The sequence below is a fragment of the Mustelus asterias genome, unplaced genomic scaffold (genome assembly GCF_964213995.1).
Source record: "Mustelus asterias unplaced genomic scaffold, sMusAst1.hap1.1 HAP1_SCAFFOLD_2183, whole genome shotgun sequence".
NCBI lineage: Eukaryota > Metazoa > Chordata > Chondrichthyes > Carcharhiniformes > Triakidae > Mustelus > Mustelus asterias.
In genome coordinates, this window is record NW_027592128.1 from 1914 (window position 1) to 28487 (window position 26574).

The window sequence follows — 26574 nt, forward strand, 5'->3', positions numbered from 1 at the left end:
GGGTGGAGGGGGGAGATGGGGGGTGGGAGGGGGAGATGGGGGGTGGAGGGGGGAGATGGGGGTGGAGGGGGGAGATGGGGGGTGGAGGGGGGAGATGGGGGGTGGAGGGGGAGATGGGGGGTGGAGGGGGAGATGGGGGGTGGAGGGGAGGGTGGGATTGGGGGCGGGGGGGGATTGGGGGGAGGGGCACTGACGCACTCAGGGCGATTGGGGCTGTTCGCGCGGGAGGCGGTTGCGCTGCTGCATTGTGGGATTGCGGTGCTGTGAGACACCGGCCGCGCGGGGGCGCTGTACCGGGAGGAGCGGAGAGCGGGTGAGACACGGAGAGCGGGGACGGGGAGCCGGAGAGGGCGAGTTGGGGGAGAGTCCGCTGGGAGTCCGCGGCCGAGCGCCTCCTGTGATCCAGCCTCTGCTTTTACAGTTTTGCTGCGGCCGGAGAGCGCGGATTTAGGCCCAGAGTCACCGGGAGACACAGAGGGAGCCCGCACTGTCAGAGGGTCAGTACTGAGGGAGTGCCGCACTGTCAGAGGGTCAGTGCTGAGGGAGTGTCGCACTGTCAGAGGGTCAGTGCTGAGGGAGTGCCGCACTGTCAGAGGGTCAGTACTGAGGGAGCCCCGCACTGTCACAGGGTCAGTACTGAGGGAGTGTCGCACTGTCAGAGGGTCAGTGCTGAGGGAGTGCCGCACTGTCAGAGAGTCAGTGCTGAGGGAGTGCCGCACTGTCAGAGGGTCAGTGCTGAGGGAGCCCCGCACTGTCAGAGGGTCAGTACTGAGGGAGTGCCGCACTGTCAGAGGGTCAGTGCTGAGGGAGTGCCGCACTGTCAGAGGGTCAGTACTGAGGGAGCCCCGCACTGTCACAGGGTCAGTACTGAGGGAGTGTCGCACTGTCAGAGGGTCAGTACTGAGGGAGTGCTGCACTGTCAGTGGGTCAGTGCTGAGGGGGTGCCGCACTGTCAGAGGGTCAGTACTGAGGGAGTGCCGCACTGTCAGAGAGTCAGTGCTGAGGGAGTGCCGCACTGTCAGAGGGTCAGTGCTGAGGGAGTGCCGCACTGTCAGAGGGTCAGTACTGAGGGAGTGCCGCACTGTCAGAGGGTCAGTGCTGAGGGAGTGCCGCACTGTCAGAGAGTCAGTGCTGAGGGAGTGCCGCACTGTCAGAGGGTCAGTGCTGAGGGAGTGCCGCACTGTCAGAGGGTCAGTGCTGAGGGAGTGCCGCACTGTCAGAGGGTCAGTGCTGAGGGAGTGCCGCACTGTCAGAGGGTCAGTACTGAGGGAGTGCCGCACTGTCAGAGGGTCAGTACTGAGGGAGTGTCGCACTGTCAGAGGGTCAGTACTGAGGGAGTGCTGCACTGTCAGTGGGTCAGTGCTGAGGGGGTGCCGCACTGTCAGAGGGTCAGTACTGAGGGAGTGTCGCACTGTCAGAGGGTCAGTGCTGAGGGAGTGCCGCACTGTCAGAGGGTCAGTGCTGAGGGAGTGCCGCACTGTCAGAGGGTCAGTACTGAGGGAGTGCTGCAGTGTCAGAGGGTCAGTACTGAGGGAGTGCCGCACTGTCAGTGGGTCAGTGCTGAGGGAGTGCCGCACTGTCAGTGGGTCAGTGCTGAGGGAGTGCCGCACTGTCAGAGGGTCAGTACTGAGGGAGTGCCGCACTGTCAGAGGGTCAGTACTGAGGGAGTGCCGCACTGTCACAGGGTCAGTACTGAGGGAGTGCCGCACTGTCACAGGGTCAGTACTGAGGGAGTGCCGCACTGTCACAGGGTCAGTACTGAGGGAGTGCCGCACTGTCAGAGGGTCAGTACTGAGGGAGTGCTGCACTGTCAGAGGGTCAGTGCTGAGGGAGGGTCAGTACTGAGGGAGTGCTGCACTGTCACAGGGTCAGTACTGAGGGAGTGCCGCACTGTCACAGGGTCAGTACTGAGGGAGTGCCGCACTGTCACAGGGTCAGTACTGAGGGAGTGCCGCACTGTCAGAGGGTCAGTACTGAGGGAGTGCTGCACTGTCAGAGGGTCAGTGCTGAGGGAGGGTCAGTACTGAGGGAGTGCTGCACTGTCACAGGGTCAGTACTGAGGGAGTGCCGCACTGTCACAGGGTCAGTACTGAGGGAGTGCCGCACTGTCAGAGGGTCAGTACTGAGGGAGTGCCGCACTGTCAGAGGGTCAGTACTGAGGGAGTGCTGCACTGTCACAGGGTCAGTACTGAGGGAGTGCCGCACTGTCACAGGGTCAGTACTGAGGGAGTGCCGCACTGTCAGAGGGTCAGTACTGAGGGAGTGCCGCACTGTCACAGGGTCAGTACTGAGGGAGTGCCGCACTGTCACAGGGTCAGTACTGAGGGAGTGCCGCACTGTCAGAGGGTCAGTACTGAGGGAGTGCTGCACTGTCAGAGGGTCAGTACTGAGGGAGTGCTGCACTGTCAGAGGGTCAGTGCTGAGGGAGTGCCGCACTGTCAGAGGGTCAGTGCTGAGGGAGTGCTGCACTGTCAGAGGGTCAGTGCTGAGGGAGTGCTGCACTGTCAGAGGGTCAGTGCTGAGGGAGGGTCAGTACTGAGGGAGTGCTGCACTGTCAGAGGGTCAGTACTGAGGGAGTGCCGCACTGTCAGAGGGTCAGTACTGAGGGAGTGCCGCACTGTCAGAGGGTCAGTACTGAGGGAGTGCCGCACTGTCAGAGGGTCAGTACTGAGGGAGTGCCGCACTGTCAGAGGGTCAGTGCTGAGGGAGTGTCGCACTGTCAGAGGGTGAGTGCTGAGGGAGTGCCGCACTGTCAGAGGGTCAGTGCTGAGGGAGTGCCGCACTGTCAGAGGGTCAGCGCTGAGGGAATGCCGCACTGTCAGAGGGTCAGTACTGAGGGAGTGCTGCACTGTCAGAGGGTCAGTACTGAGGGAGTGTCGCACTGTCAGAGGGTCAGTACTGAGGGAGTGCCGCACTGTCAGAGGGTCAGTACTGAGGGAGTGCTGCACTGTCAGAGGGTCAGTGCTGAGGGAGTGCTGCACTGTCAGAGGGTCAGTGCTGAGGGAGTGCCGCACTGTCAGAGGGTCAGTACTGAGGGAGTGCCACACTGTCAGAGGGTCAGTACTGAGGGAGTACCACACTGTCAGAGGGTCAGTACTGAGGGAGTGCCACACTGTCAGAGGGTCAGTGCTGAGGGAGTGCCGCACTGTCAGAGGGTCAGTGCTGAGGGAGTGCCACACTGTCAGAGGGTCAGTGCTGAGGGAGTGTCGCACTGTCAGAGGGTGAGTGCTGAGGGAGTGCCGCACTGTCAGAGGGTCAGTACTGAGGGAGTGCCACACTTTCAGAGGGTCAGTACTGAGGGAGTGCCGCACTGTCAGAGGGTCAGTGCTGAGGGAGTGTCGCACTGTCAGAGGGTGAGTGCTGAGGGAGTGCCGCACTGTCAGAGGGTCAGTACTGAGGGAGTGCCGCACTTTCAGAGGGTCAGTACTGAGGGAGTGCCGCACTGTCAGAGGGTCAGTGCTGAGGGAGTGTCGCACTGTCAGAGGGTCAGTGCTGAGGGAGTGTCGCACTGTCAGAGGGTGAGTGCTGAGGGAGTGCTGCACTGTCAGAGGGTCAGTACTGAGGGAGCCCCGCACTGTCAGAGGGTCAGTACTGAGGGAGTGCCGCACTGTCAGAGGGTCAGTACTGAGGGAGTGCCGCACTGTCAGAGGGTCAGTACTGAGGGAGTGCCGCACTGTCAGAGGGTCAGTACTGAGGGAGTGCCGCACTGTCAGAGGGTCAGTACTGAGGGAGTGCCACACTGTCAGAGGGTCAGTACTGAGGGAGTGCCGCACTGTCAGAGGGTCAGTGCTGAGGGAGTGCCGCACTGTCAGAGGGTCAGTACTGAGGGAGTGCCGCACTGTCAGAGGGTCAGTACTGAGGGAGTGCCACACTGTCAGAGGGTCAGTACTGAGGGAGTGTCGCACTGTCAGAGGGTCAGTACTGAGGGAGTGTCGCACTGTCAGAGGGTCAGTACTGAGGGAGTGCCACACTGTCAGAGGGTCAGTGCTGAGGGAGTGTCGCACTGTCAGAGGGTGAGTGCTGAGGGAGTGCCGCACTGTCAGAGGGTCAGTACTGAGGGAGTGCCACACTGTCAGAGGGTCAGTGCTGAGGGAGTGTCGCACTGTCAGAGGGTGAGTGCTGAGGGAGTGCTGCACTGTCAGAGGGACAGTGCTGAGGGAGTGCCGCACTGTCAGAGGGACAGTGCTGAGGGAGTGCCTCACTGGCAGAGGGTCAGTGCTGAGGGAGTGCCTCACTGGCAGAGGGTCAGTACTGAGGGAGTGCCGCACTGTCAGAGGGACAGTGCTGAGGGAGTGCCGCACTGTCAGAGGGTCAGTGCTGAGGGAGTGCCGCACTGTCAGAGGGTCAGCGCTGAGGGAATGCCGCACTGTCAGAGGGTCAGTACTGAGGGAGTGCCGCACTGTCAGAGGGTCAGTGCTGAGGGAGTGCTGCACTGTCAGAGGGTCAGTGCTGAGGGAGTGCCGCACTGTCAGAGGGTCAGTACTGAGGGAGTGCCGCACTGTCAGAGGGTCAGTGCTGAGGGAGTGCCACACTGTCAGAGGGTCAGTGCTGAGGGAGTGTCGCACTGTCAGAGGGTGAGTGCTGAGGGAGTGCCGCACTGTCAGAGGGTCAGTGCTGAGGGAGTGTCGCACTGTCAGAGGGTCAGTGCTGAGGGAGTGCCGCACTGTCAGAGGGTCAGTGCTGAGGGAGTGCCGCACTGTCAGAGGGTCAGTACTGAGGGAGTGCTGCACTGTCAGAGGGTCAGTACTGAGGGAGTGCTGCACTGTCAGAGGGTCAGTACTGAGGGAGTGCTGCACTGTCAGAGGGTCAGTGCTGAGGGAGTGCCGCACTGTCAGAGGGTCAGTGCTGAGGGAGTGCCGCACTGTCAGAGGGTCAGTGCTGAGGGAGTGCCACACTGTCAGAGGGTCAGTGCTGAGGGAGTGTCGCACTGTCAGAGGGTCAGTACTGAGGGAGTGCCGCACTGTCAGAGGGTCAGTGCTGAGGGAGTGCCGCACTGTCAGAGGGTCAGTGCTGAGGGAGTGCCACACTGTCAGAGGGTCAGTGCTGAGGGAGTGTCGCACTGTCAGAGGGTGAGTGCTGAGGGAGTGCCGCACTGTCAGAGGGTCAGTACTGAGGGAGTGCCACACTTTCAGAGGGTCAGTACTGAGGGAGTGCCGCACTGTCAGAGGGTCAGTGCTGAGGGAGTGTCGCACTGTCAGAGGGTGAGTGCTGAGGGAGTGCCGCACTGTCAGAGGGTCAGTGCTGAGGGAGTGCCGCACTGTCAGAGGGTCAGCGCTGAGGGAATGCCGCACTGTCAGAGCGTCAGTACTGAGGGAGTGCTGCACTGTCAGAGGGTCAGTACTGAGGGAGTGTCGCACTGTCAGAGGGTCAGTACTGAGGGAGTGCCGCACTGTCAGAGGGTCAGTACTGAGGGAGTGCTGCACTGTCAGAGGGTCAGTGCTGAGGGAGTGCTGCACTGTCAGAGGGTCAGTGCTGAGGGAGTGCCGCACTGTCAGAGGGTCAGTACTGAGGGAGTGCCACACTGTCAGAGGGTCAGTACTGAGGGAGTGCCACACTGTCAGAGGGTCAGTGCTGAGGGAGTGCCACACTGTCAGAGGGTCAGTGCTGAGGGAGTGCCGCACTGTCAGAGGGTCAGTGCTGAGAGAGTGCCACACTGTCAGAGGGTCAGTGCTGAGGGAGTGTCGCACTGTCAGAGGGTGAGTGCTGAGGGAGTGCCGCACTGTCAGAGGGTCAGTACTGAGGGAGTGCCACACTTTCAGAGGGTCAGTACTGAGGGAGTGCCGCACTGTCAGAGGGTCAGTGCTGAGGGAGTGTCGCACTGTCAGAGGGTGAGTGCTGAGGGAGTGCCGCACTGTCAGAGGGTCAGTACTGAGGGAGTGCCACACTTTCAGAGGGTCAGTACTGAGGGAGTGCCGCACTGTCAGAGGGTCAGTGCTGAGGGAGTGTCGCACTGTCAGAGGGTCAGTGCTGAGGGAGTGTCGCACTGTCAGAGGGTGAGTGCTGAGGGAGTGCTGCACTGTCAGAGGGTCAGTACTGAGGGAGCCCCGCACTGTCAGAGGGTCAGTACTGAGGGAGTGCCGCACTGTCAGAGGGTCAGTACTGAGGGAGTGCCGCACTGTCAGAGGGTCAGTACTGAGGGAGTGCCGCACTGTCAGAGGGTCAGTACTGAGGGAGTGCCGCACTGTCAGAGGGTCAGTACTGAGGGAGTGCCACACTGTCAGAGGGTCAGTACTGAGGGAGTGCCGCACTGTCAGAGGGTCAGTGCTGAGGGAGTGCCGCACTGTCAGAGGGTCAGTACTGAGGGAGTGCCACACTGTCAGAGGGTCAGTGCTGAGGGAGTGTCGCACTGTCAGAGGGTCAGTGCTGAGGGAGTGTCGCACTGTCAGAGGGTGAGTGCTGAGGGAGTGCTGCACTGTCAGAGGGACAGTGCTGAGGGAGTGCCGCACTGTCAGAGGGACAGTGCTGAGGGAGTGCCTCACTGGCAGAGGGTCAGTGCTGAGGGAGTGCCTCACTGGCAGAGGGTCAGTACTGAGGGAGTGCCGCACTGTCAGAGGGACAGTGCTGAGGGAGTGCCGCACTGTCAGAGGGTCAGTGCTGAGGGAGTGCCGCACTGTCAGAGGGTCAGCGCTGAGGGAATGCCGCACTGTCAGAGGGTCAGTACTGAGGGAGTGCCGCACTGTCAGAGGGTCAGTGCTGAGGGAGTGCCGCACTGTCAGAGGGTCAGTGCTGAGGGAGCGCCGCACTGTCAGAGGGTCAGTACTGAGGGAGTGCCGCACTGTCAGAGGGACAGTGCTGAGGGAGTGCCGCACTGTCAGAGGGTCAGTACTGAGGGAGTGCCGCACTGTCAGAGGGTCAGTGCTGAGGGAGTGCCGCACTGTCAGAGGGTCAGTGCTGAGGGAGTGCCGCACTGTCAGAGGGTCAGCGCTGAGGGAATGCCGCACTGTCAGAGGGTCAGTACTGAGGGAGTGCCGCACTGTCAGAGGGTCAGTGCTGAGGGAGTGCCGCACTGTCAGAGGGTCAGTGCTGAGGGAGTGCCGCACTGTCAGAGGGTCAGTACTGAGGGAGTGCCGCACTGTCAGAGGGTCAGTGCTGAGGGAGTGCCGCACTGTCAGAGGGTCAGTGCTGAGGGAGTGCCGCACTGTCAGAGGGTCAGCACTGGAATAAAGGAAATCCAAAGATGTTTTTCAAATATATAACAAACAAGAGAATCACTGGGGAAAGAGTAGTTCCAATCAGGAATAGGTCATGTGTGTGTCGACCTGGAAGAGGTGTGTGCGGTCCTCAATGAATACTTTGTGTCAGTCTTCACAATGGAAAAGGACAATGCAGGTGTAGACCTCCGGGTGGGGGACATTGAAATATTAGAGGAAATTAACACAGGGAGAGGAGGTACTCGGAGGTTTTATAGTCTTAAATCTGGATAATGCCCAGGCGAGATCTATCCCAGGCTGTTGAGGGAGGTAGAAATCATAGAAATCATAGAAACCCTACAGTGCAGAAGGAGGCCATTCGGCCCATCGAGTCTGCACCGACCACAATCCCACCCAGGCCCTACCCCCACATATTTACCCGCCATTCCCACTAACCTATGCATCACAGGACTCTAAGGGGCAATTTTTAACCTGGCCAATCAACCTAACCCGCACATCTTTAGACTGTGGGAGGAAACCGGAGCACCCGGAGGAAACCCACGCAGACACGAGGAGAATGTGCAAACTCCACACAGACAGTGACCCGAGCCGGGAATCGAACCCGGGACCCTGGAGCTGTGAAGCAGCAGTGCTAACCACTGTGCTACCGTGCCGCCCCAAAAGAAGGAGATATCAGGGGCATTGGGTGTAATTTTCACAGCCTCACTGGCCACCCTGGAGGACAGCTAATATTGACCCATTATTGAAATAGGGAGGTAAGGATAGACCAGAAAATTATAGGCCAGTCAGTCTCACCTCAATGATGGGAAGTTACTGGAAAGGATTCTGAGGGACACAATATATCTGCACTTGGATAGACATGGATTAATAAGAGACAGTTGGCATGGATTTGTTCAGGGAAGGTTGTATTTGGCAAATTTAATCAAATGTTTTGAGGAGGTAACCAGGAGTGTTGATTAGGGTAATACATTTGATGTGGTCTATTTGGATTTTAGCAACACTTTTGATAAGGTCCCTCATGGCAGACTGGTCAAGAAAGTAAGGGCCCATGGGATCCAAGGCAAAGTGCACATTGCTTCCTGCCTCTCAGCCAATTTTGGATCTAGAGGGTGATAGTAGAGGGATGTTGCAGTAACTGTAAGTCTATTTTCAATGGGGTTCCACAGGGGCGGCACGGTAGCACAGTGATTAGCACTGCTGCTTCACAGCTCCAGGGACCTGGGTTCGATTCCCGGCTTGGGTCTCTGTGTGGAGTTTGCACATTCTCCTCGTGTCTGCATGGGTTTCCTCCGGGTGCTCCGGTTTCTTCCCACAGTCCAAAGATGTGCGGGTTAGGTTGATTGGCCATGCTGAAAAATTGCCCCTTAGTGTCCTGAGATGCATAGGTTAGAGGGATTAGTGGGTAAAATATGTAGGGATATGGGGATAGGGCCTGGGTGGGAATGTGGTTGGTGCAGACCTGATGGGCCGAATGGCCTCTTTCTATACTGTAGCATTTCTATGGTTCGGTACTGGGGTCCTTGCTATATGCTGGTGTACATTAATGTAAAGTGAGGAGGATAGCCATAGACTGCAGGATTTTATTTTATTTATTATTGTCACATGTATTAACATACAGTGAAAAGTATTGTTTCTTGCGCGGCATTCAGACAAAACATTTACCTGAAGGAAGAAGGTGGAAGAGAGAATGTCTGGGGTGCATGGGGTCCTTAATTATGCTGGCTGCTTTGCCAAGGCAGCAAGAAGTGTAGACAGAGTCAATGGATGGGAGTCTCGTTTGCGTGATGGACTGGGCTATGTTCACGACCTTTTGTAATTCCTTGTGGTCTTGGGCAGAACAGGAGCCATACCAAGCTGTGATACAACCAGAAAGAATGCTTTCTATGGTGCATCTGTAAAAGTTGGTGAGAGTCGTAGCTGACATGTCAAATTTCCTTAGTCTTCTGAGAAAGTAGAGGCATTGGTGGGCTTTCTTAACTGTAGTGTTGGCATGGGGGACCAGGACAGGTTGTTGGTGATCTGGACACCTAAAAACTTGAAGCTCTCGACCCTTTCTACTACATCCCCATCAATGGACTTTTGGTTAGGTGGGCAAAGCAGTGACAAATAGAATTCAACCTGGGAAAGTGAGGGAGGGCTACCAAGGCAATGAATGGTAGGACCCTGGATAGTACTGAAGATCATAAGGACCTTGGAGTGCATATCCACAGATCCCTGAAGGTGGCAGAGCAGATAGATAAGGTGCTTAAGAAGGCATATGGGATACTTGCTTTTATTATCCAAGATATAGAATACAAGAGCAGTGAGGTCATCCTGGAGCTGGGTAAGCCAGCTAGAACTGTGCAGGTCTGGTCACCACATTAGCAAGGATGTGATTGTTCTGGAGAGATTGCAGAGGAGATTTACCAGGATGCTGCCTGGGATGGAGGGTTTGAGCAATGAGGAAAGACTGAATAGGCTAAGACTGTTTTTCTTAGAGCAGTGAAGGTTGAGAGGGGGCCTGATAGAGGTGTATAAGATTATGAGAGCATACATTGGTAGATAGGAAGGAACTTTCTCCATTAGTAAAGGGGTCATTAATCCGGAGCTGTAGATTTAATGTAAGTGGGCGGCACGGTGGCACAGTGGTTAGCACTGCTACCTCACATCGCCAGGGACCCGGGGCAGCACGGTGGCACAGTGGTTAGCACTGCTACCTCACATCGCCAGGGACCCGGGGCAGCACGGTGGCACAGTGGTTAGCACTGCTACCTCACATCGCTAGGGACCCGGGGCAGCACGGTGGCACAGTGGTTAGCACTGCTACCTCACACCGCCAGGGACCCGGGGCAGCACGGTGGCACAGCGGTTAGCACTGCTACCTCACACCGCCAGGGACCCGGGGCAGCACGGTGGCACAGCGGTTAGCACTGCTACCTCACACCGCCAGGGACCCGGGGCAGCACGGTGGCACAGCGGTTAGCACTGCTACCTCACACCGCCAGGGACCCGGGGCAGCACGGTGGCACAGTGGTTAGCACTGCTACCTCACACTGCTAGGGACCCTGTCCGATTCCCGGCTTGGGTGACTGTGGAGTTTGCACATTCTCCCCGTGTCTGTGTGGGTTTCCTCCGGGTGCTCCGATTTCCTCCCACAGTCCAAAGATGTGCGGGTTAGGGGGAATGGCCATGCTAAATGTGCAGGGTTACAGGGATAGGGTGGGGGATTGGGTCAGATGCTCTTTCTGAGAGTCGGTGCAGACTCGATGGGCTGAATGTCCTCTTTCTGCACTGTAAGGATTCTATGGAGGGGAGTTGAGGAGAAATCTCTTCACCCAGATGGTGGTGGGTGTCTGGAACTCTCTGCGTGAAAGGCAGTTGAGTCAGAAATTCTCATAATGTTTCAGAAATATTTAGATATTCACTTGCACTGCTGTAACCTGCAAGGCTATGGGCCCAGCGCTGGTAAATGGGATTCATGTAGTCAGATGTATGTTAGCCAGTGTTGACACAATGGGCCGAATGTCCTGTTTGTAAACATCTATGAATCAAAGGTGGGTAGGGTTTTATCTGTGGGCTCTGATATTTGCCTTTCTGTTGCAGGTTAACAGTGTTTCACAGGCAGACAATATTCTTCAATCAAAATGTTTCAAGGCATTGCAGCAATTCCTGCTGTTGGGGGTGAGGCTTCAAACCAATCATTGTTGTGTCTCTGGGATATGGTCAGCAACAGAAACTCTTCACTAGGACCAGCTGTGTTTAAAAAGTTACCTCTATATGGGCACAAATGGAGGGAAGACAACATGGTTTTTAATTCATTCACCCGAGATGAGTATCACTGGCTCGGTCAGCCTTTATTGAGCATCCCTAATTGCCCCTTCAAAAGGTGCTGGTGAGCTGCTGCCTTGAGCCACTGCAATCCCTGAGGTGTAGGTACACCCACAGTGCGGTTAGGGAGGGAGTTCCAGGATTTTGACCCAGTGACAGTGAAGGAACGGCAGATATATTTCCAAGTCAGGATAGTGAGTGACTCGGAGGGGAATCTCCAGGTGGGGGTGTTCCCAGGTATCTGCTGCTCTTGTCCTTCTAGATGGAAGTGGTCGTGAGTTTGGAAGGTGCTGCCTAAGGAGCCTTGGTGAGTTGCTGCTGTGCATCTTGTAGATGGTACACACGGCTGTCACTTGTGTCGGTGGTGGAGGGAGTGGATGTTTGTGGATGGTGGATGAGGTAACAATCAAATAGACGACTATGTTATGACACCTCTTGAATGTTGGAGCTGCAGCCATCCAGGCAAGGGGGGACTATTCCATCACACTGCTGACTTGTGCCTTGTAGATGGTGGACAGGATTTGAGGAGTCAGGAGGTGAGTTACTCACTGCAGGATTCCCAGTTTCTGACCTGCTTTAGTAGTCACAGTGTTTATATAGCTGGTCCAGTTCAGTTTCTGACGAATGCTAAACCCCAGGATATTGATAATGGGGACTCAGTGATGGGAATGCCATTGAATGTCAAGGAACGATGGTTAGCTCCTCTCTTGTTGAGATGGCCATTGCCTGGCATTTATGTGGTCATAGAGGTTTACAGCATGCAAACAGGCCCTTCAGCCCAACTTGTCCATGCCACCCCTTTTTTTTAAAACCCCTAAACTAATCCCAATTGCCTGCATTTGGCCCATATCCCTCTATACCCATCGTACCCATGTAACTATCTAAATGCTTTTTAAAAGATAAAATTGTACCCGCCTCTACTACTACCTCTGGCAGCTCGTTCCAAACACTCACCACCCTCTGTGTGAAAAAATTACCCCTCTGGACACTTTTGTATCTCTCCCCTCTCACCTTAAACCTATGCCCTCTAGTTTTAGACTCCTCTACCTTTGGGAAAAGATGTTGACTATCTACCTTGTCTATGCCCCTCATTATTTTATAGACCTCTATAAGGTCACCCCTCAGCCTCCAACGCTCCAGAGAAAAAAGTCCCAGTCTATTCAGCCTCTGTGGTAAGCTAATGGTAAGATACTTGGTGGTGTGGATGAACAGAGATCTCGATGTCCATGTGCATAGATCCCTGAAAGTTGGCACCCAGGTTGATAGGGTTGTTAAGAAGGTGTACGGAGTGTTAGCTTTTATTGGTAGAGGGATTGAGTTTCGGAGCCAGGTGGTCATGTTGCAGCTGTACAAAACTCTGGTGCGGCCGCACTTGGAGTACTGTGTACAGTTCTGGTCACCGCATTATAGGAAGGATGTGGAAGCATTGGAAAGGGTGCAGAGGAGATTTACCAGGATATTGCCTGGTATGGTGGGAAGGTCTTATGAGGAAAGTTCCACTGGAGCAAGCTGAGAGGGAGTGATTGGAGGCAGCAGTGCTGGTGAGAGATTAATTGAATTGTTTATTTATTTAATTAGTCAGCTAGTGTGTGGTTTTTTTTGCCTTTACTTTTGCAGTAGAATTTTAAGTTTAAAGTGAAAACTGGAAGTGGGCTGCTAAGGAGTCTGGGAAGGGTTTTTTAAGCGCGTGAAGTATAAAAGGTAGGCTGCAGTACACAGCGGGCAGCGTCGGGAGCGGGCTGTGGAGTGAGATAAGGCTTTGGCTCACAGGGCTTAGGCAGAAAGGGCGAGCAGAGATGAGTTTAAATTCATTTCTGCACTTTCTACCTGGTACTGGCAAGGTATCTAGAGGGGATGGGTGTGCAGGCAGTGCTATGTTCCTCTTGCACTATGTTTGAGGTGAGGGACAATGACAGTGTCCCTGCTGATTACACCTGTGGGAAGTGCACCCATCTGCAGCTCCTCCAGAACCGTGTTAGGGAACTGGAGCTGGAGTTGGATGAACTTAGGATCATTAGGGACGCAGAGGTGGCCATAGACAGAAGCTTTAGAACATAGAAAGCCACAGCACAAACAGGCCCTTCGGCCCACAAGTTGCGCCGATCACATCCCCACCTCTAGGCCTATCTATAGCCCTCAATCCCATTAAATCCCATGTACTCATCCAGAAGTCTCTTAAAAGACCCCAACGAGTTTGCCTCCACCACCACCGACGTCAGCCGATTCCACTCACCCACCACCCTCTGAGTGAAAAACTTACCCCTGACATCTCCTCTGTACCTACCCCCCAGCACCTTAAACCTGTGTCCTCTCGTAGCAACCATTTCAGCCCTTGGAAATAGCCTCTGAGAGTCTACCCTATCCAGACCTCTCAACATCTTGTAAACCTCTATCAGGTCACCTCTCATCCTTCGTCTCTCCAGGGAGAAGAGACCAAGCTCCCTCAACCTATCCTCATAAGGCATGCCCCCCAATCCAGGCAACATCCTTGTAAATCTCCTCTGCACCCTTTCAATGGCTTCAACATCTTTCCTGTAATGAGGTGACCAGAACTGCGCGCAGTACTCCAAGTGGGGTCTAACCAGGGTCCTATAAAGCTGCAGCATTATCTCCCGACTCCTAAACTCAATCCCTCGATTAATGAAGGCCAGTACGCCGTACGCCTTCTTGACCGCATCCTCCACCTGCGAGGCCGATTTAAGAGTAACTGTATTTAGGAATACAGTTACTCCGAGGAATGAAAACAGATGGGTGATGGTGAGAGGGGCTGGGAGGAAGCAGTCCGTGCAGGGATCCCCGGTGGTCGTTCCCCTTAGCAACAATTATTCCGCTTTGGATACGGTTGAGGGGGATGACATACCAGTGGTGAGCCGCAGTGAGAGGATCTCCAGCACTGTGTCCGTCTCTGTGGCTCGGGAGGGTAAGGGGCAGAGCGGGAGGGAAATAGTTATTGGGGACTCGTTAGTTAGAGGGATAGATAGGAGGTTCTGTGGCAGCAAAAGAGACTCACGGATGGTATGTTGCCTACCGGATGCCAAGGTCCGCGACGTCTCAGACCGTGTTTTCCGGATTCTGAAGGGGGAGGGGAAACAGTCACAAGTCGTGGTACACATTGGTACCAATGACATAGGTAAGCGAAGGGACGGGGATTTAAAGCAGGAATTTCTGGAGCTGGGAGCTGAGAGCCAAGACAAAACATGTGGTCATCTCTGGTACGTTGCCGGTGCCACGTGATAGCGAGTTGAGGAACAGGGAGAGAGTGCAGTTAAACATGTGGTTGCAGGGATGGTGTAGGAGGGAGGGTTTCAGATACGTGGATAATTGGAACACATTCTGGGGAAGGTGGGACCTGTACAAACAGGACGGGGTGCACCTGAACCAGAGGGGCACCAATATCCTGGGGGGGAAATTTGTTACGGCTCTTCAGGGGGGTTTAAACTAATTTGTCAGGGGAGTGGGAAAAGGAGTTGTAGTCCAGAAGTCAGTGAGGGTGGTGAGGTATTGGGGAAGGAATCAGGGTCAAGGGTGGGTACCGGTAGACAGGAAGGTGGGTTGAAGTGTGCCTACTTCAATGCAAGGAGCATCCGGAACAAGATAGATGAACTTGGGGCATGGATTGGTACTTGGGACTACGATGTTGTGGCCATTACGGAGACGTGGGTAGAACAAGGACAGGAATGGTTGTTGGACGTTCCGGGGTATAGATGTTTCACTAAGTGTAGGGAAGCTGGTAAAAGAGGTGGAGGAGTGGCATTGTTAATCAAGGATAGTTTAACGGCTGCGGAAAGGCACTTCGAGGGGGATCTGCACACTGAGGTAATATGGGCTCAGGTTAGAAATAGGAAAGGAGCGGTCACGTTGTTAGGAGTTTTCTATAGGCCCCCAAATAGTAATAGAGATGTGGAGGAAGAAATTGCTAAGCAGATTATGGATATGTGTGGGGGTCACAGGGTAGTTGTCATGGGGGACTTTAACCTTCCAAATATTAATTGGAGCCTTTGTAGGTCAAATAGTTCGGATGGGGCAGTTTTTGTGCAGTGTGTGCAGGAGGGTTTCCTGACACAATATGTGGATAGGCCGACAAGAGGTGAGGCCACATTGGATTTGGTACTGGGAAATGAACCGGGCCAAGTGTTAGATTTGGTTGTGGGAGAGCACTTTGGAGATAGTGACCACAATTCGGTGTCTTTTGTTATTGCAATGGAGAGGGATAGGACCGTACGGCAGGGCAAGGTTTACAATTGGGGGAGAGGTAATTATGATGCGATTAGGCAAGAATTAGGGGGCATAAGTTGGGAACAGAAACTGTCAGAGAAAGGAACTAATGAAAAGTGGAACTTTTTCAAGGAACAAATACTGGATGTCCTTCATAGGTATGTCCCTGTCAGGCAGGGAGGAAATGGCCGAGTGAGGGAACCATGGTTCACGAAAGAGGTGGAATGTCTTGTGAAAAGGAAGAGGGAAGCTTATGTAGGGATGAGGAAACAAGGTTCAGATGGCTCGATTGAGGGTTACAAGTTAGCAAGGAATGAGCTGAAAAAGGGGCTTAGGAGAGCTAGGAGGGGACACGAGAAGTCCTTGGCGGGTCGGATCAAGGAAAACCCCAAGGCTTTTTACTCTTATGTGAGGAATAAAAGAATGACCAGGGTGAGGTTAGGGCCGGTCAAGGACAGTAGTGGGAACTTGTGTATGGAGTCAGTAAAGATAGGCGAGGTGATGAATGAATACTTTTCTTCAGTGTTCACCAAGGAGAGGGGCCATGTTTTTGAGGAAGAGGTGTTACAGGCTAATAGGCTGGAGGAAATAGATGTTCGGAGGGAGGATGTCCTGGCAGTTTTGAATAAACGGAAGGTCGATAAGTCCCCTGGGCCTGATGAAATGTATCCTAGGATTCTTTGGGAGGCAAGGGATGAGATTGCAGAGCCTTTGGCTTTGATCTTTGGGTCCTCGCTGTCCACGGGGATGGTGCCAGAGGACTGGAGAATGGTGAATGTTGTTCCTCTGTTTAAGAAAGGGAATAGAAATGACCCTGGTAATTATAGACCGGTTAGTCTTACTTCGGTGGTTGGTAAATTGATGGAAAAGGTCCTTAGAGATGGGATTTACGACCATTTAGAAAGATGCGGATTAATCCGGGATAGTCAGCACGGATTCATGAAGGGCAAGTCGTGCCTCACAAATTTGTTAGAATTTTTTGAGGAGGTAACTAAGTGTGTTGATGAAGATAGGGCAGTTGACGTCATATACATGGATTTTAGTAAGGCGTTTGATAAGGTCCCCCATGGTCGGCTTATGATGAAAGTGAGGAGGTGTGGGATAGAGGGAAAGTTGGCCGATTGGATAGGTAACTGGCTCTCTGATCGAAGACAGAGGGTGGTGGTCGATGGAAAATGTTCGGATTGGAGGCAGGTTGCTAGCGGAGTGCCGCAGGGATCAGTGCTTGGTCCTCTGCTCTTTGTGATTTTTATTAATGACTTAGAGGAGGGGGCTGAAGGGTGGATCAGTAAATTTGCTGATGACACCAAGATTGGTGGAGTAGTGGATGAGGTGGAGGGCTGTTGTAGGCAGCAAAGAGACATAGATAGGATGCAAAGCTGGGCTGAAAAATGGCAAATGGAGTTTAACCCTGATAAATGTGAGGTGATTCATTTTGGTAGGACTAATTTAAATGTGGATTACAGGGTCAAAGGTAGGGTTCTGAAGACTGTGGAGGAACAGAGAGATCTTGGGGTTCATATCCACAGATCTCTAAAGGTTGCCACTCAAGTGGATAGAGCTGTGAAGAAGGCCTATAGTGTGTTAGCTTTTATTAACAGGGGGTTGGAGTTTAAGAGCCGTGGGGTTATGCTGCAACTGTACAGGACCTTGGTGAGACCACATTTGGAATATTGTGTGCAGTTCTGTTCACCTCACTATAAGAAGGATGTGGAAGCGCTGGAAAGAGTGCAGAGGAGATTTACCAGGATGCTGCCTGGTTTGGAGGGTAGGTCTTATGAGGAAAGGTTGAGGGAGCTAGGGCTGTTCTCTCTGGAGCGGAGGAGGCTGAGGGGAGACTTAATAGAGGTTTATAAAATGATGAAGGGGATAGATCGAGTGAACGTTCAAAGACTATTTCCTCGGGTGGATGGAGCTATTACAAGGGGGCATAACTATAGGGTTCGTGGTGGGAGATACAGGAAGGATATCAGAGGTAGGTTCTTTACGCAGAGAGTGGTTGGGGTGTGGAATGGACTGCCTGCAGTGATAGTGGAGTCAGACACTTTAGGAACATTTAAGCAGTTATTGGATAGGCACATGGAGCACACCAGGATGATAGGGAGTGGGATAGCTTGATCTTGGTTTCAGATAAAGCTCGGCACAACATCGTGGGCCGAAGGGCCTGTTCTGTGCTGTACTGTTCCATGTTCTATGTTCTATGAAAGGCTGAGGGACGTGAGCTTGTTTTCGTTACAGAGAAGAAGGTTAAGAGGTGACTTAATAGAGGGATACAAGATGATCAGAGGATTAGATAGGGTGGATAGTGAGAGCCTTTTTCCTCGGATGGTGATAGCTAGCACGAGGGGACATAGCTTTAAACTGAGGGGTAATAGATATAGGACAGATGTCCGAGGTAGGTTCTTCACTCAGAGAGTAGTAAGGGCGTGGAATGCCCTGCCTGCAGCAGTAGTGGACTCGCCAACATTAAGGGCATTTAAATGGTTATTGGATAAACATATGGATGATATTGGAATAGTGTAGGTTAGATGGGCTTTAGATTGGTTTCACTGGTCGGCGCAACATCGAGGGCTGAAGGGCCTGCGCTGTAATGTTCTATGTTCTCCTTATAACTCAATCCCTCAAGTCCCGGTAGCATCCTAGTAAAACTTTTCTGTACTCTTTCTAGTTTAATAATATCCTTTCTATAATAGGGTGACCAGAATTGCACACAGTATTCCAAGTGATGCCTTACCAATGTCTTGTACAACTTCAACAAGACGTCCCAACTCCTGTATTCAGTGTGGTGTGAATGTTATTTGCCATTTGTCAGCCCAAGCCTGGATATTGTCCAGATCTTGCTGCATTTGGACACGGGTTGCTTCAGTATGTGAAGCGATTGAATGTTGTGTAATGATCAGCTTTTCCCTTTGAGGATGTGCTGTTGATCACTCGTTCCCAGAGATCTCTCCAGCAGCTAGTTGAGAATTTAATCTCCGGTTCTGTTCTTGTGTAATTCCAGGTCAAGGGAACAAACCGGAACTGTACGAGGTGAGAAATCATTGCCAGGGCTGTGACTGAGAAGCATCTTGATCTGGTGGGAGGGATGGATATTGGTTGTAGGGGAGGGTAGAGTGTCTGCATGTGGGGGAGGGGGCACGGTGATGGGGGAGGGGGTGCGGGGAGGGGCACGGCATCAGGGGAGGGGGCATGGGGAGGGGGCATGTGGAGGAGGCGCGGTATTGGGGGAGGGGGCGTGGCATCGGGACGGGGTGGCAGGGTCAGGATGTTGGATAGGAGCAGATCGGAGCAAAGATGTTGTCTGGGGGTTACAAGGAGAATGGAGCTGGTGGGGTGGGGCGGGGCTAACAAGCGGACGAATGCTGCTGGGGGAGAGGGGTGAGGGGCAGTCTCTGTTAGGAGGGTGAAGTGTTGTGCTAATGGAGCATGAAGCATGCTGAGGGGCTTCTGTCTCTGCCCCGCGCCCCGATTGACCCCACGCCCGGATTGGCTCCGATTGGCCCCGCGCTCCGATTGGCCCTGATTGACCCCGCGCTCCGATTGGCCCTGCGCTCCGATTGGCCCCGCGCTCCGATTGGCCCCGCGCTCCGATTGGCCCCGCGCTCCGATTGGCCCCGCGCTCCGATTGGCCCCGCGCTCCGATTGGCCCCGCGCTCCGATTGGCCCCGCGCTCCGATTGGCCCCGCGCTCCGATTGGCCCCGCGCTCCGATTGGCCCCGCGCTCCGATTGGCCCCGCGCTCCGATTGGCCCCGCGCTCCGATTGGCCCCGCGCTCCGATTGGCCCCGCGCTCCGATTGGCCCCGCGCTCCGATTGGCCCCGCGCTCCGATTGGCCCCGCGCTCCGATTGGCCCCGCGCTCCGATTGGCCCCGCGCTCCGATTGGCCCCGCGCTCCGATTGGCCCCGCGCTCCGATTGGCCCCGCGCTCCGATTGGCCCCGCGCTCCGATTGGCCCCGCGCTCCGATTGGCCCCGCGCTCCGATTGGCCCCGCGCTCCGATTGGCCCCGCGCTCCGATTGGCCCCGCGCTCCGATTGGCCCCGCGCTCCGATTGGCCCCGCGCTCCGATTGGCCCCGCGCTCCGATTGGCCCCGCGCTCCGATTGGCCCCGCGCTCCGATTGGCCCCGCGCTCCGATTGGCCCCGCGCTCCGATTGGCCCCGCGCTCCGATTGGCCCCGCGCTCCGATTGGCCCCGCGCTCCGATTGGCCCCGCGCTCCGATTGGCCCCGCGCTCCGATTGGCCCCGCGCTCCGATTGGCCCCGCGCTCCGATTGGCCCCGCGCTCCGATTGGCCCCGCGCTCCGATTGGCCCCGCGCTCCGATTGGCCCCGCGCTCCGATTGGCCCCGCGCTCCGATTGGCCCCGCGCTCCGATTGGCCCCGCGCTCCGATTGGCCCCGCGCTCCGATTGGCCCCGCGCTCCGATTGGCCCCGCGCTCCGATTGGCCCCGCGCTCCGATTGGCCCCGCGCTCCGATTGGCCCCGCGCTCCGATTGGCCCCGCGCTCCGATTGGCCCCGCGCTCCGATTGGCCCCGCGCTCCGATTGGCCCCGCGCTCCGATTGGCCCCGCGCTCCGATTGGCCCCGCGCTCCGATTGGCCCCGCGCTCCGATTGGCCCCGCGCTCCGATTGGCCCCGCGCTCCGATTGGCCCCGCGCTCCGATTGGCCCCGCGCTCCGATTGGCCCCGCGCTCCGATTGGCCCCGCGCTCCGATTGGCCCCGCGCTCCGATTGGCCCCGCGCTCCGATTGGCCCCGCGCTCCGATTGGCCCCGCGCTCCGATTGGCCCCGCGCTCCGATTGGCCCTGATTGACCCCGCGCTCTGATTGGCCCCATGCTCCGATTGGCCCCATGCTCCGATTGGCCCCATGCTCCGATTGACCCTGATTGACCCCGCGCTCCGATTGGCCCCGCGCTCCGATTGGCCCCGTGCTCCGATTGACCCCATGCTCCGCTTGGCTCCGATTGGCCCCGCGCTCCGATTGACCCTATGCTCTGCTTGGCTCTGATTGGCCCCGTGCCTCGATTGGCCCCACAGCCCAATTGGCCCCGCACCCTGATTGGCTCCGCGCCCGCGTCGGTTTCGGTGTTCGTCGATTCATCCAGATTGAATTCTAATTCTATTTATTTCAGGAAGTGAAGTTATACAAAAACGCCAGGGAAAGGGAAAAGTGAGTAATGTTGTTTTTGACATGGTTGATGATTACACAGGGCAACCGCACAGAGCAGGGTAAGTGGAAAGTGAGGTGGGTGCTAAAGGGAAGAGGGCAAAGTGTGCTAAATAGAGTGATGAAATCCTACTCTAATTATATGGGGCATTGCTGAGAGCACACCTGGATAGTTTAGAGTGAACACAGTAAGAGTTTTAACAACACCATGTTAAAGTCCAACAGGTTTATTTGGTAGCAAACACCATTAGCTTACAGAGCGCTGCTCCTTCGTCAGATGGAGTGGAAATAGTTTAGAGTGAAACAGAGACAATTCTCAGAGGAGTGTTCAGAACTGATACTGAGAAGCTGGAGAATCCAGAGCTCAGGGTCATAGGTGAGGGAGGGACAATGTGTCAGAAAGTCACCCACCAGAGAAGGGAGCAGGGTTAACCTTGTCTTTCACTTCCATTTCCTAGTCAGAGTCTCCTGCAGACAACAACAGGATCAACTCCACAGAGAATGAACAGAATGTGCAAAATCACATACACATGTGATTGTGGGCGGCACGGTAGCACAGTGGTTAGCACTGCTGCTTCACAGCTCCAGGGACCTGGATTCGATTCCCGGCTTGGGTCACTGTGTGTGCGGTGTTTGCACATTCTCCTCGTGTCTGCGTGGGTTTCCTCCGGGTTACTCCAGTTTCCTCCCACAGTCCAAAGGTGTGCGGGTTAGGTGGATTGGCCATGCTAAAATTGCCCCTTAGTGTCCTGAGAAGCGTAGGTTAGAGGGGTTAGCGGGTAATATGTGTAGGGATATGGGAGTAGGGCCTGGGTCGGATTGTGGTTGGTGCAGACTTGATGGGCCGAATGGCCTCTTTCTGCACTGTAGGGTTTCTATGATATTTCTATGACATGCTAGTCAGGATCACATATACAGGATGGGCGTGTACCAGACAGGATCATAGAAACATAGCAAATGGAAGCAGCAGAAAGCCATTCGGCCCTTCGAGCCTGCTCCGACATTCAATCAGATCATGGCTGATCTCTCCCTGGTCACAAATCCACCTCCCCACCTGTTCCCCATATCCTCTTATCCCTTTTTTTTTATCAGAAATATATCTGTCTCCTTCCTGAAACCATTCAATGATTCAGACTCCACCGCGCGATGGGGCAGCGAGTTCCACAAATTCACCCCCCTCTGCGAGAAGTAGTTCCTCCTCATCTCAGTGTTAAATCTACCGCCTCTCAGCCTATACCCTGTGACCTCTTGTTGCAGATTGTCCCACAAGGGGAAACATTGGGTCGACATTTACTTTATCAATCCCTTTTAAAATGTTATATCCCTCGATCAGACCCTCTCTCATCCTTCTAAACTCCAGCGAGTATAAACCCAAACTGTTTAATCTCTCCTCATACGTCAACCCTTTCACCCCCGGAATCAATCTGGTGAAACTCCTCTGAGCTGCCTCCAATGCCACCGCATCCTCCCTCAAATAAGGAGACCAAAACTGGACACAATCCTCCAGATGTGGTCTCACCAACATCCTATACCATTGCAACAGCAATTCTATACTTTTATACTCCAGTCCCTTTGCAATAAATGCCAACATTTATTAATTCCACAGATTCACCACCCTCTGGGTGAAGAAATTTCTCCTCACCTCAGTCCTAAAAGGTTTACCCCTTATCCTCAGACTATGACCCCTAGCTCTGGACTCCCCCCACCATTGGGAACATTCTTTCTGAATCACATGTAAAGGATGGGTGTATGCCATAGAGACAGGGTCACATATATAGGATAGGTGTATACCAGACAGCATCACATACAGAATAGGTGTATACCAGACAGGCTAACCTACTGAGTATGTAACAGATTGACCCATACATACAGATGTGTGTATACCAGAGATGGTCACATATACAAGATGGGTGTGTACCATTGAGGCAGGGTCACGTATGCAGAATGGGTGTGTATCATTGAGACAGGGTCACATATACAGGATGGGTGTGTACCATTGAGACAGGGTCACATATACAGGATGGGTGTGTACCATTGAGACAGGGTCACATATACAGGATGGGTGTGTACCCTGTGTTAACACTGTGCATCTATCCTAGATTTGATAACATGGCTGAGCTGTTTGCGGTGGTGAAGACACTTCAGGCGCTGGAGAAAACCTACATAAAGGATTGTGTCACTCCCACTGAGTGAGTATCACACTGTTGTACACTGTGGGGAAGGGGGATCCGGCCCATGGGAGAACATAGAACAGTACAGCACAGAACAGGCCCTTCGGCCCACGATGTTGTGCCGACCTTCATCTGAAACCAAGATCAAGCTATCCCACTCCCTACCATCCTGGTGTGCTCCATGTGCCTATCCAATAACCGCTTAAATGTTCCTAAAGTGTCTGACTCCACTATCACTGCAGGCAGTCCATTCCACATCCCAACCACTCTCTGCGTGAAGAACCTACCTCTGATATCCTTCCTATATCTCCCACCATGAACCCTATAGTTATGCCCCCTTGTAATAGCTCCATCCACCCGAGGAAATAGTCTTTGAACGTTCACTCGATCTATCCCCTTCATCATTTTATAAACCTCTATTAAGTCTCCCCTCAATCTCCTCCGCTCCAGAGAGAACAGCCCCAGCTCCCTCAACCTTTCCTCATAAGACCGACACTCCAAACCAGGCAGCATCCTGGTAAATCTCCTCTGCACTCTCTCCAGCGCTTCCACATCCTTCTTATAGTGAGGTGACCAGAACTGCACGCAATATTCCAAATGCGGTCTCACCAAGGTCCTGTACAGTTGCAGCATAACCCCACGGCTCTTAAACTCCAACCCCCTGTTAATAAAAGCTAACACACTATATGCCTTCTTCACAGCTCTATCCACTTGAGTGGCAACCTTTAGAGATCTGTGGATATGGACCCCAAGATCTCTCTGTTCCTCCACAGTCTTCAGAACCCTACCTTTGACCCTGTAATCCACATTTAAATTTGTCCTACCAAAATGAATCACCTCACATTTATCAGGGTTAAACTCCATTTGCCATTTTTCAGCCCAGCTTTGCATCCTATCTATGTCTCTTTGCAGCCTACAACAGCCCTCCACCTCATCCACTACTCCACCAATCTTGGTGTCATCAGCAAATTTACTGATCCACCCTTCAGCCCCCTCCTCTAAGTCATTAATAAAAATCACAAAGAGCAGAGGACCAAGCACCGATCCCTGCGGCACTCCGCTAGCAACCTGCCTCCAGTCCGAAAATTTTCCATCCACCACCACCCTCTGTCTTCGATCAGATAGCCAGTTACCTATCCAATCGGCCAACTTTCCCTCTATCCCACACCTCCTCACTTTCATCATAAGCCGACCATGGGGGACCTTATCAAACGCCTTACTAAAATCCATGTATATGACATCAACCGCCCTACCTTCATCAACACACTTAGTTACCTCCTCAAAAAATTCTATCAAATTTGTGAGGCACGATTTGCCCTTCACAAATCTGTGCTATCCCGGATTAATCCGCATCTTTCTAAATGGTCGTAAATCCCATCCCTAAGGACCTTTTCCATCAATTTACCAACCACCGAAGTCAGACTAACCGGTCTATAATTACCAGGGTCATTTCTATTCCCTTTCTTAAACAGAGGAACAACATTCACCATTCTCCAGTCCTCTGGCACCATCCCCGTGGACAGTGAGGACCCAAAGATCAAAGCCAAAGGCTCTGCAATCTCATCCCTCGCCTCCCAAAGAATCCTAGGATACATTTCATCAGGCCCAGGGGACTTATCGACCTTCAGTTTATTCAAAACTGCCAATACATCCTCCCTCCGAACATCTATTTCCTCCAGCCTATTAGCCTGTAACACCTACTCTTCCTGAAAAACATGGCCCCTCTCCTTGGTGAACACTGAAGAAAAGTATTCATTCATCACCTCGCCTATCTCTACTGATTCCATACACAAGTTCCCACCACTGTCCTTGACCGGCCCTGACCTCACCCTGGTCATTCTTTTATTCCTCACATCAGAGTAAAAAGCCTTGGGGTTTTCCTTGATCCGACCCGCCAAGGACTTCTCATGTCCCCTCCTAGCTCTCCTCAGCCCCTTTTTCAGCTCATTCCTTGCTAACTTGTAACCCTCAATCGAGCCATCTGAACCTTGTTTCCTCATCCCTACATAAGCTTCCCTCTTCCTTTTCGCAAGACATTCCACCTCTTTTGTGAACCACGGTTCCCTCACTCGGCCATTTCCTCCCTGCCTGACAGGGACATACCTATCAAGGACACCCAGTATTTGTTCCTTGAAAAAGTTCCACTTTTCATCAGTGCCTTTCCCTGACAGTTTCTGTTCCCATCTTATGCCCCCTAATTCTTGCCTAATCGCATCATAATTACCTCTCCCCCAATTGTAAGCCTTGCCCTGCCGTCCGGCCCTATCCCTCTCCATTGCAATAACAAAAGACACCGAATTGTGGTCACTATCTCCAAAGTTCTCTCCCACAACCAAATCTAGAAGGGTGGCGGGAGGCTGGGGCAGGCAAAGTCAATTGGGAGCGGGGAAGAGATTGGCGTTTGGGAGTTTGGCTGAGCTGGGGTAATGCAGGTATTGTCTGCTCGAAGTCGATTGGTTACAAGTCAAACAGAACTGAATGTGATGGGAAGCGTTTCTCAACAATTGTAGAGTGAGTGGGAGCAGAGAGGAGGCACAAAGAGAACTGGAGTGAGAGGGAGAAAGGGCTGAGGGTGTTCTGAACTCTCCTAACTGACTTTTCCATTCCAGGTACACGGCTGCTTGCTCCCGCCTGCTAGTTCAATACAAAGCAGCATTTAAACAGGTTCAGGGGTCAGATATCACCACCATCGATGAGTTCTGTAGAAAGTACAGGGTAAGTAACAGTGTGAGGAGAGAATGTCGGAGCGGGGCCGAGCAGGGGTGGGGGGGGGGAGCGCGGCCGGGCGGGAGGGGGGGGGCAGGGCTGAGGGGGAGCGGGGCCGGAGGGGGAAGGGTGGGGCCGGGCGAGAGTAGCGGAACAAGAGGCTGGATTAGCAGACTGCGAGCGACTGCTCCTGATTGGCAGATGGGGTTTGGCTGGGTGGATTCTGTGCATCGAGGGTCAAGGTCCGGTTTAAATTTTTTGATCATCTTTTCCAGCTGGATTGTCCATTGGCAATGGAGAGGATTAAGGAGGATCGTCCAATCACAATCAAGGATGACAAGGGCAATCTGAATCGCTGTATTGCAGATATTGTGTCGGTGAGGCTGACCAGGGCCAGAGGTCATTCCAGCACAGAGCTGACCATTAACTCACTGTCCACCGCGCGCTCTCTGTCTCTCTGACTCTGTGCTTTTCTCTCTCTCTCCATAGCTTTTCATTACTGTCATGGATAAACTGCGTCTGGAAATCCGAGCCATGGATGAGGTAAGGAGATGTTGTTGCTGAACAAGGTATGCTGGGAGATTAGTGGATGTGTTCTGAACAAATATTCATGAGGAAATGAAGCCAGGACGCCAGCGACATGTATTTTCTTTTTCCTGCCAGAGCACGGATGACTGCTGCAGTCTTGTTTCTGTGTCACACGTTCTGACACATTCAGCACAAGTCCACCCACCAAGTTTTGCAGCTGGCTTTTTATCCCAGATACTTCTGTATTCATGGGAGGGGGAAACCCATGAAACACAGCTGGGGTATAACTTAGAGGATATAATTCCTGCTGAGATGAAAATCGGCTTCCATTATCTCCACAGGGGATGGCAGTTAACTTTTGCATGGATTCTTCCTTTGAAATGTCAGTCTGAGAAAGGGTGTGACATTCCATTGTCTCTTTCTTAGTGTCACCCATACTGGAACCTCTCAGACAGTCGCTGAATTTATATTCTCCCAATTTACATCCTCAGCTATCTTTGGCTTGTACATCTTATTTAAAAGTTCAACATTTCCATGCATAATTTGGGGTTTTGCTCCATAATCGTGACAATAGGTAATAATGAAACCAAATGAGAGCAGTCCCAGCCAGCCAACAGCAGGGTGACAGGACGAGAATACATGATCATCTGTGGAGAATCACCTCAGCTGAATAAAGCTGTAAGAACCTGATGGAATCTTGTGTTTTACATAAGTGTGGAATGTAAAAGTGGGGAGATAATAGTGACTATATAAACCTTCAGTTTGAAGACTCTGAAGTATTGCACTTCATATGTGGGAAGGGTGTTAGAGTCATAGAGGTTTACAGCAT

General features: G+C 53.4%; 1 protein-coding gene across 22 annotated transcripts in view; it reads left to right on the forward strand.

Annotated features, from left to right (window-relative positions):
* The first annotated feature begins 244 nt into the window (after positions 1–244).
* Positions 245–26574, forward strand: part of vps28 (VPS28 subunit of ESCRT-I) — a 32508-nt gene continuing 6178 nt past the window's right edge. The window contains exons 1-11 of one of the 22 annotated variants that reach the window (XM_078207284.1): positions 316–534; positions 3590–4050; positions 4250–4314; positions 6560–6818; positions 10734–10811; positions 18175–18203; positions 20306–20343; positions 22440–22529; positions 25121–25226; positions 25493–25594; positions 25707–25760. In XM_078207284.1, the coding sequence (XP_078063410.1) occupies positions 10775–10811; positions 18175–18203; positions 20306–20343; positions 22440–22529; positions 25121–25226; positions 25493–25594; positions 25707–25760 (456 nt within the window). In that variant the 5' untranslated portion in view covers positions 316–534; positions 3590–4050; positions 4250–4314; positions 6560–6818; positions 10734–10774. The other 21 variants (XM_078207293.1, XM_078207286.1, XM_078207280.1 and 18 more) reach the window with 21 other exon arrangements.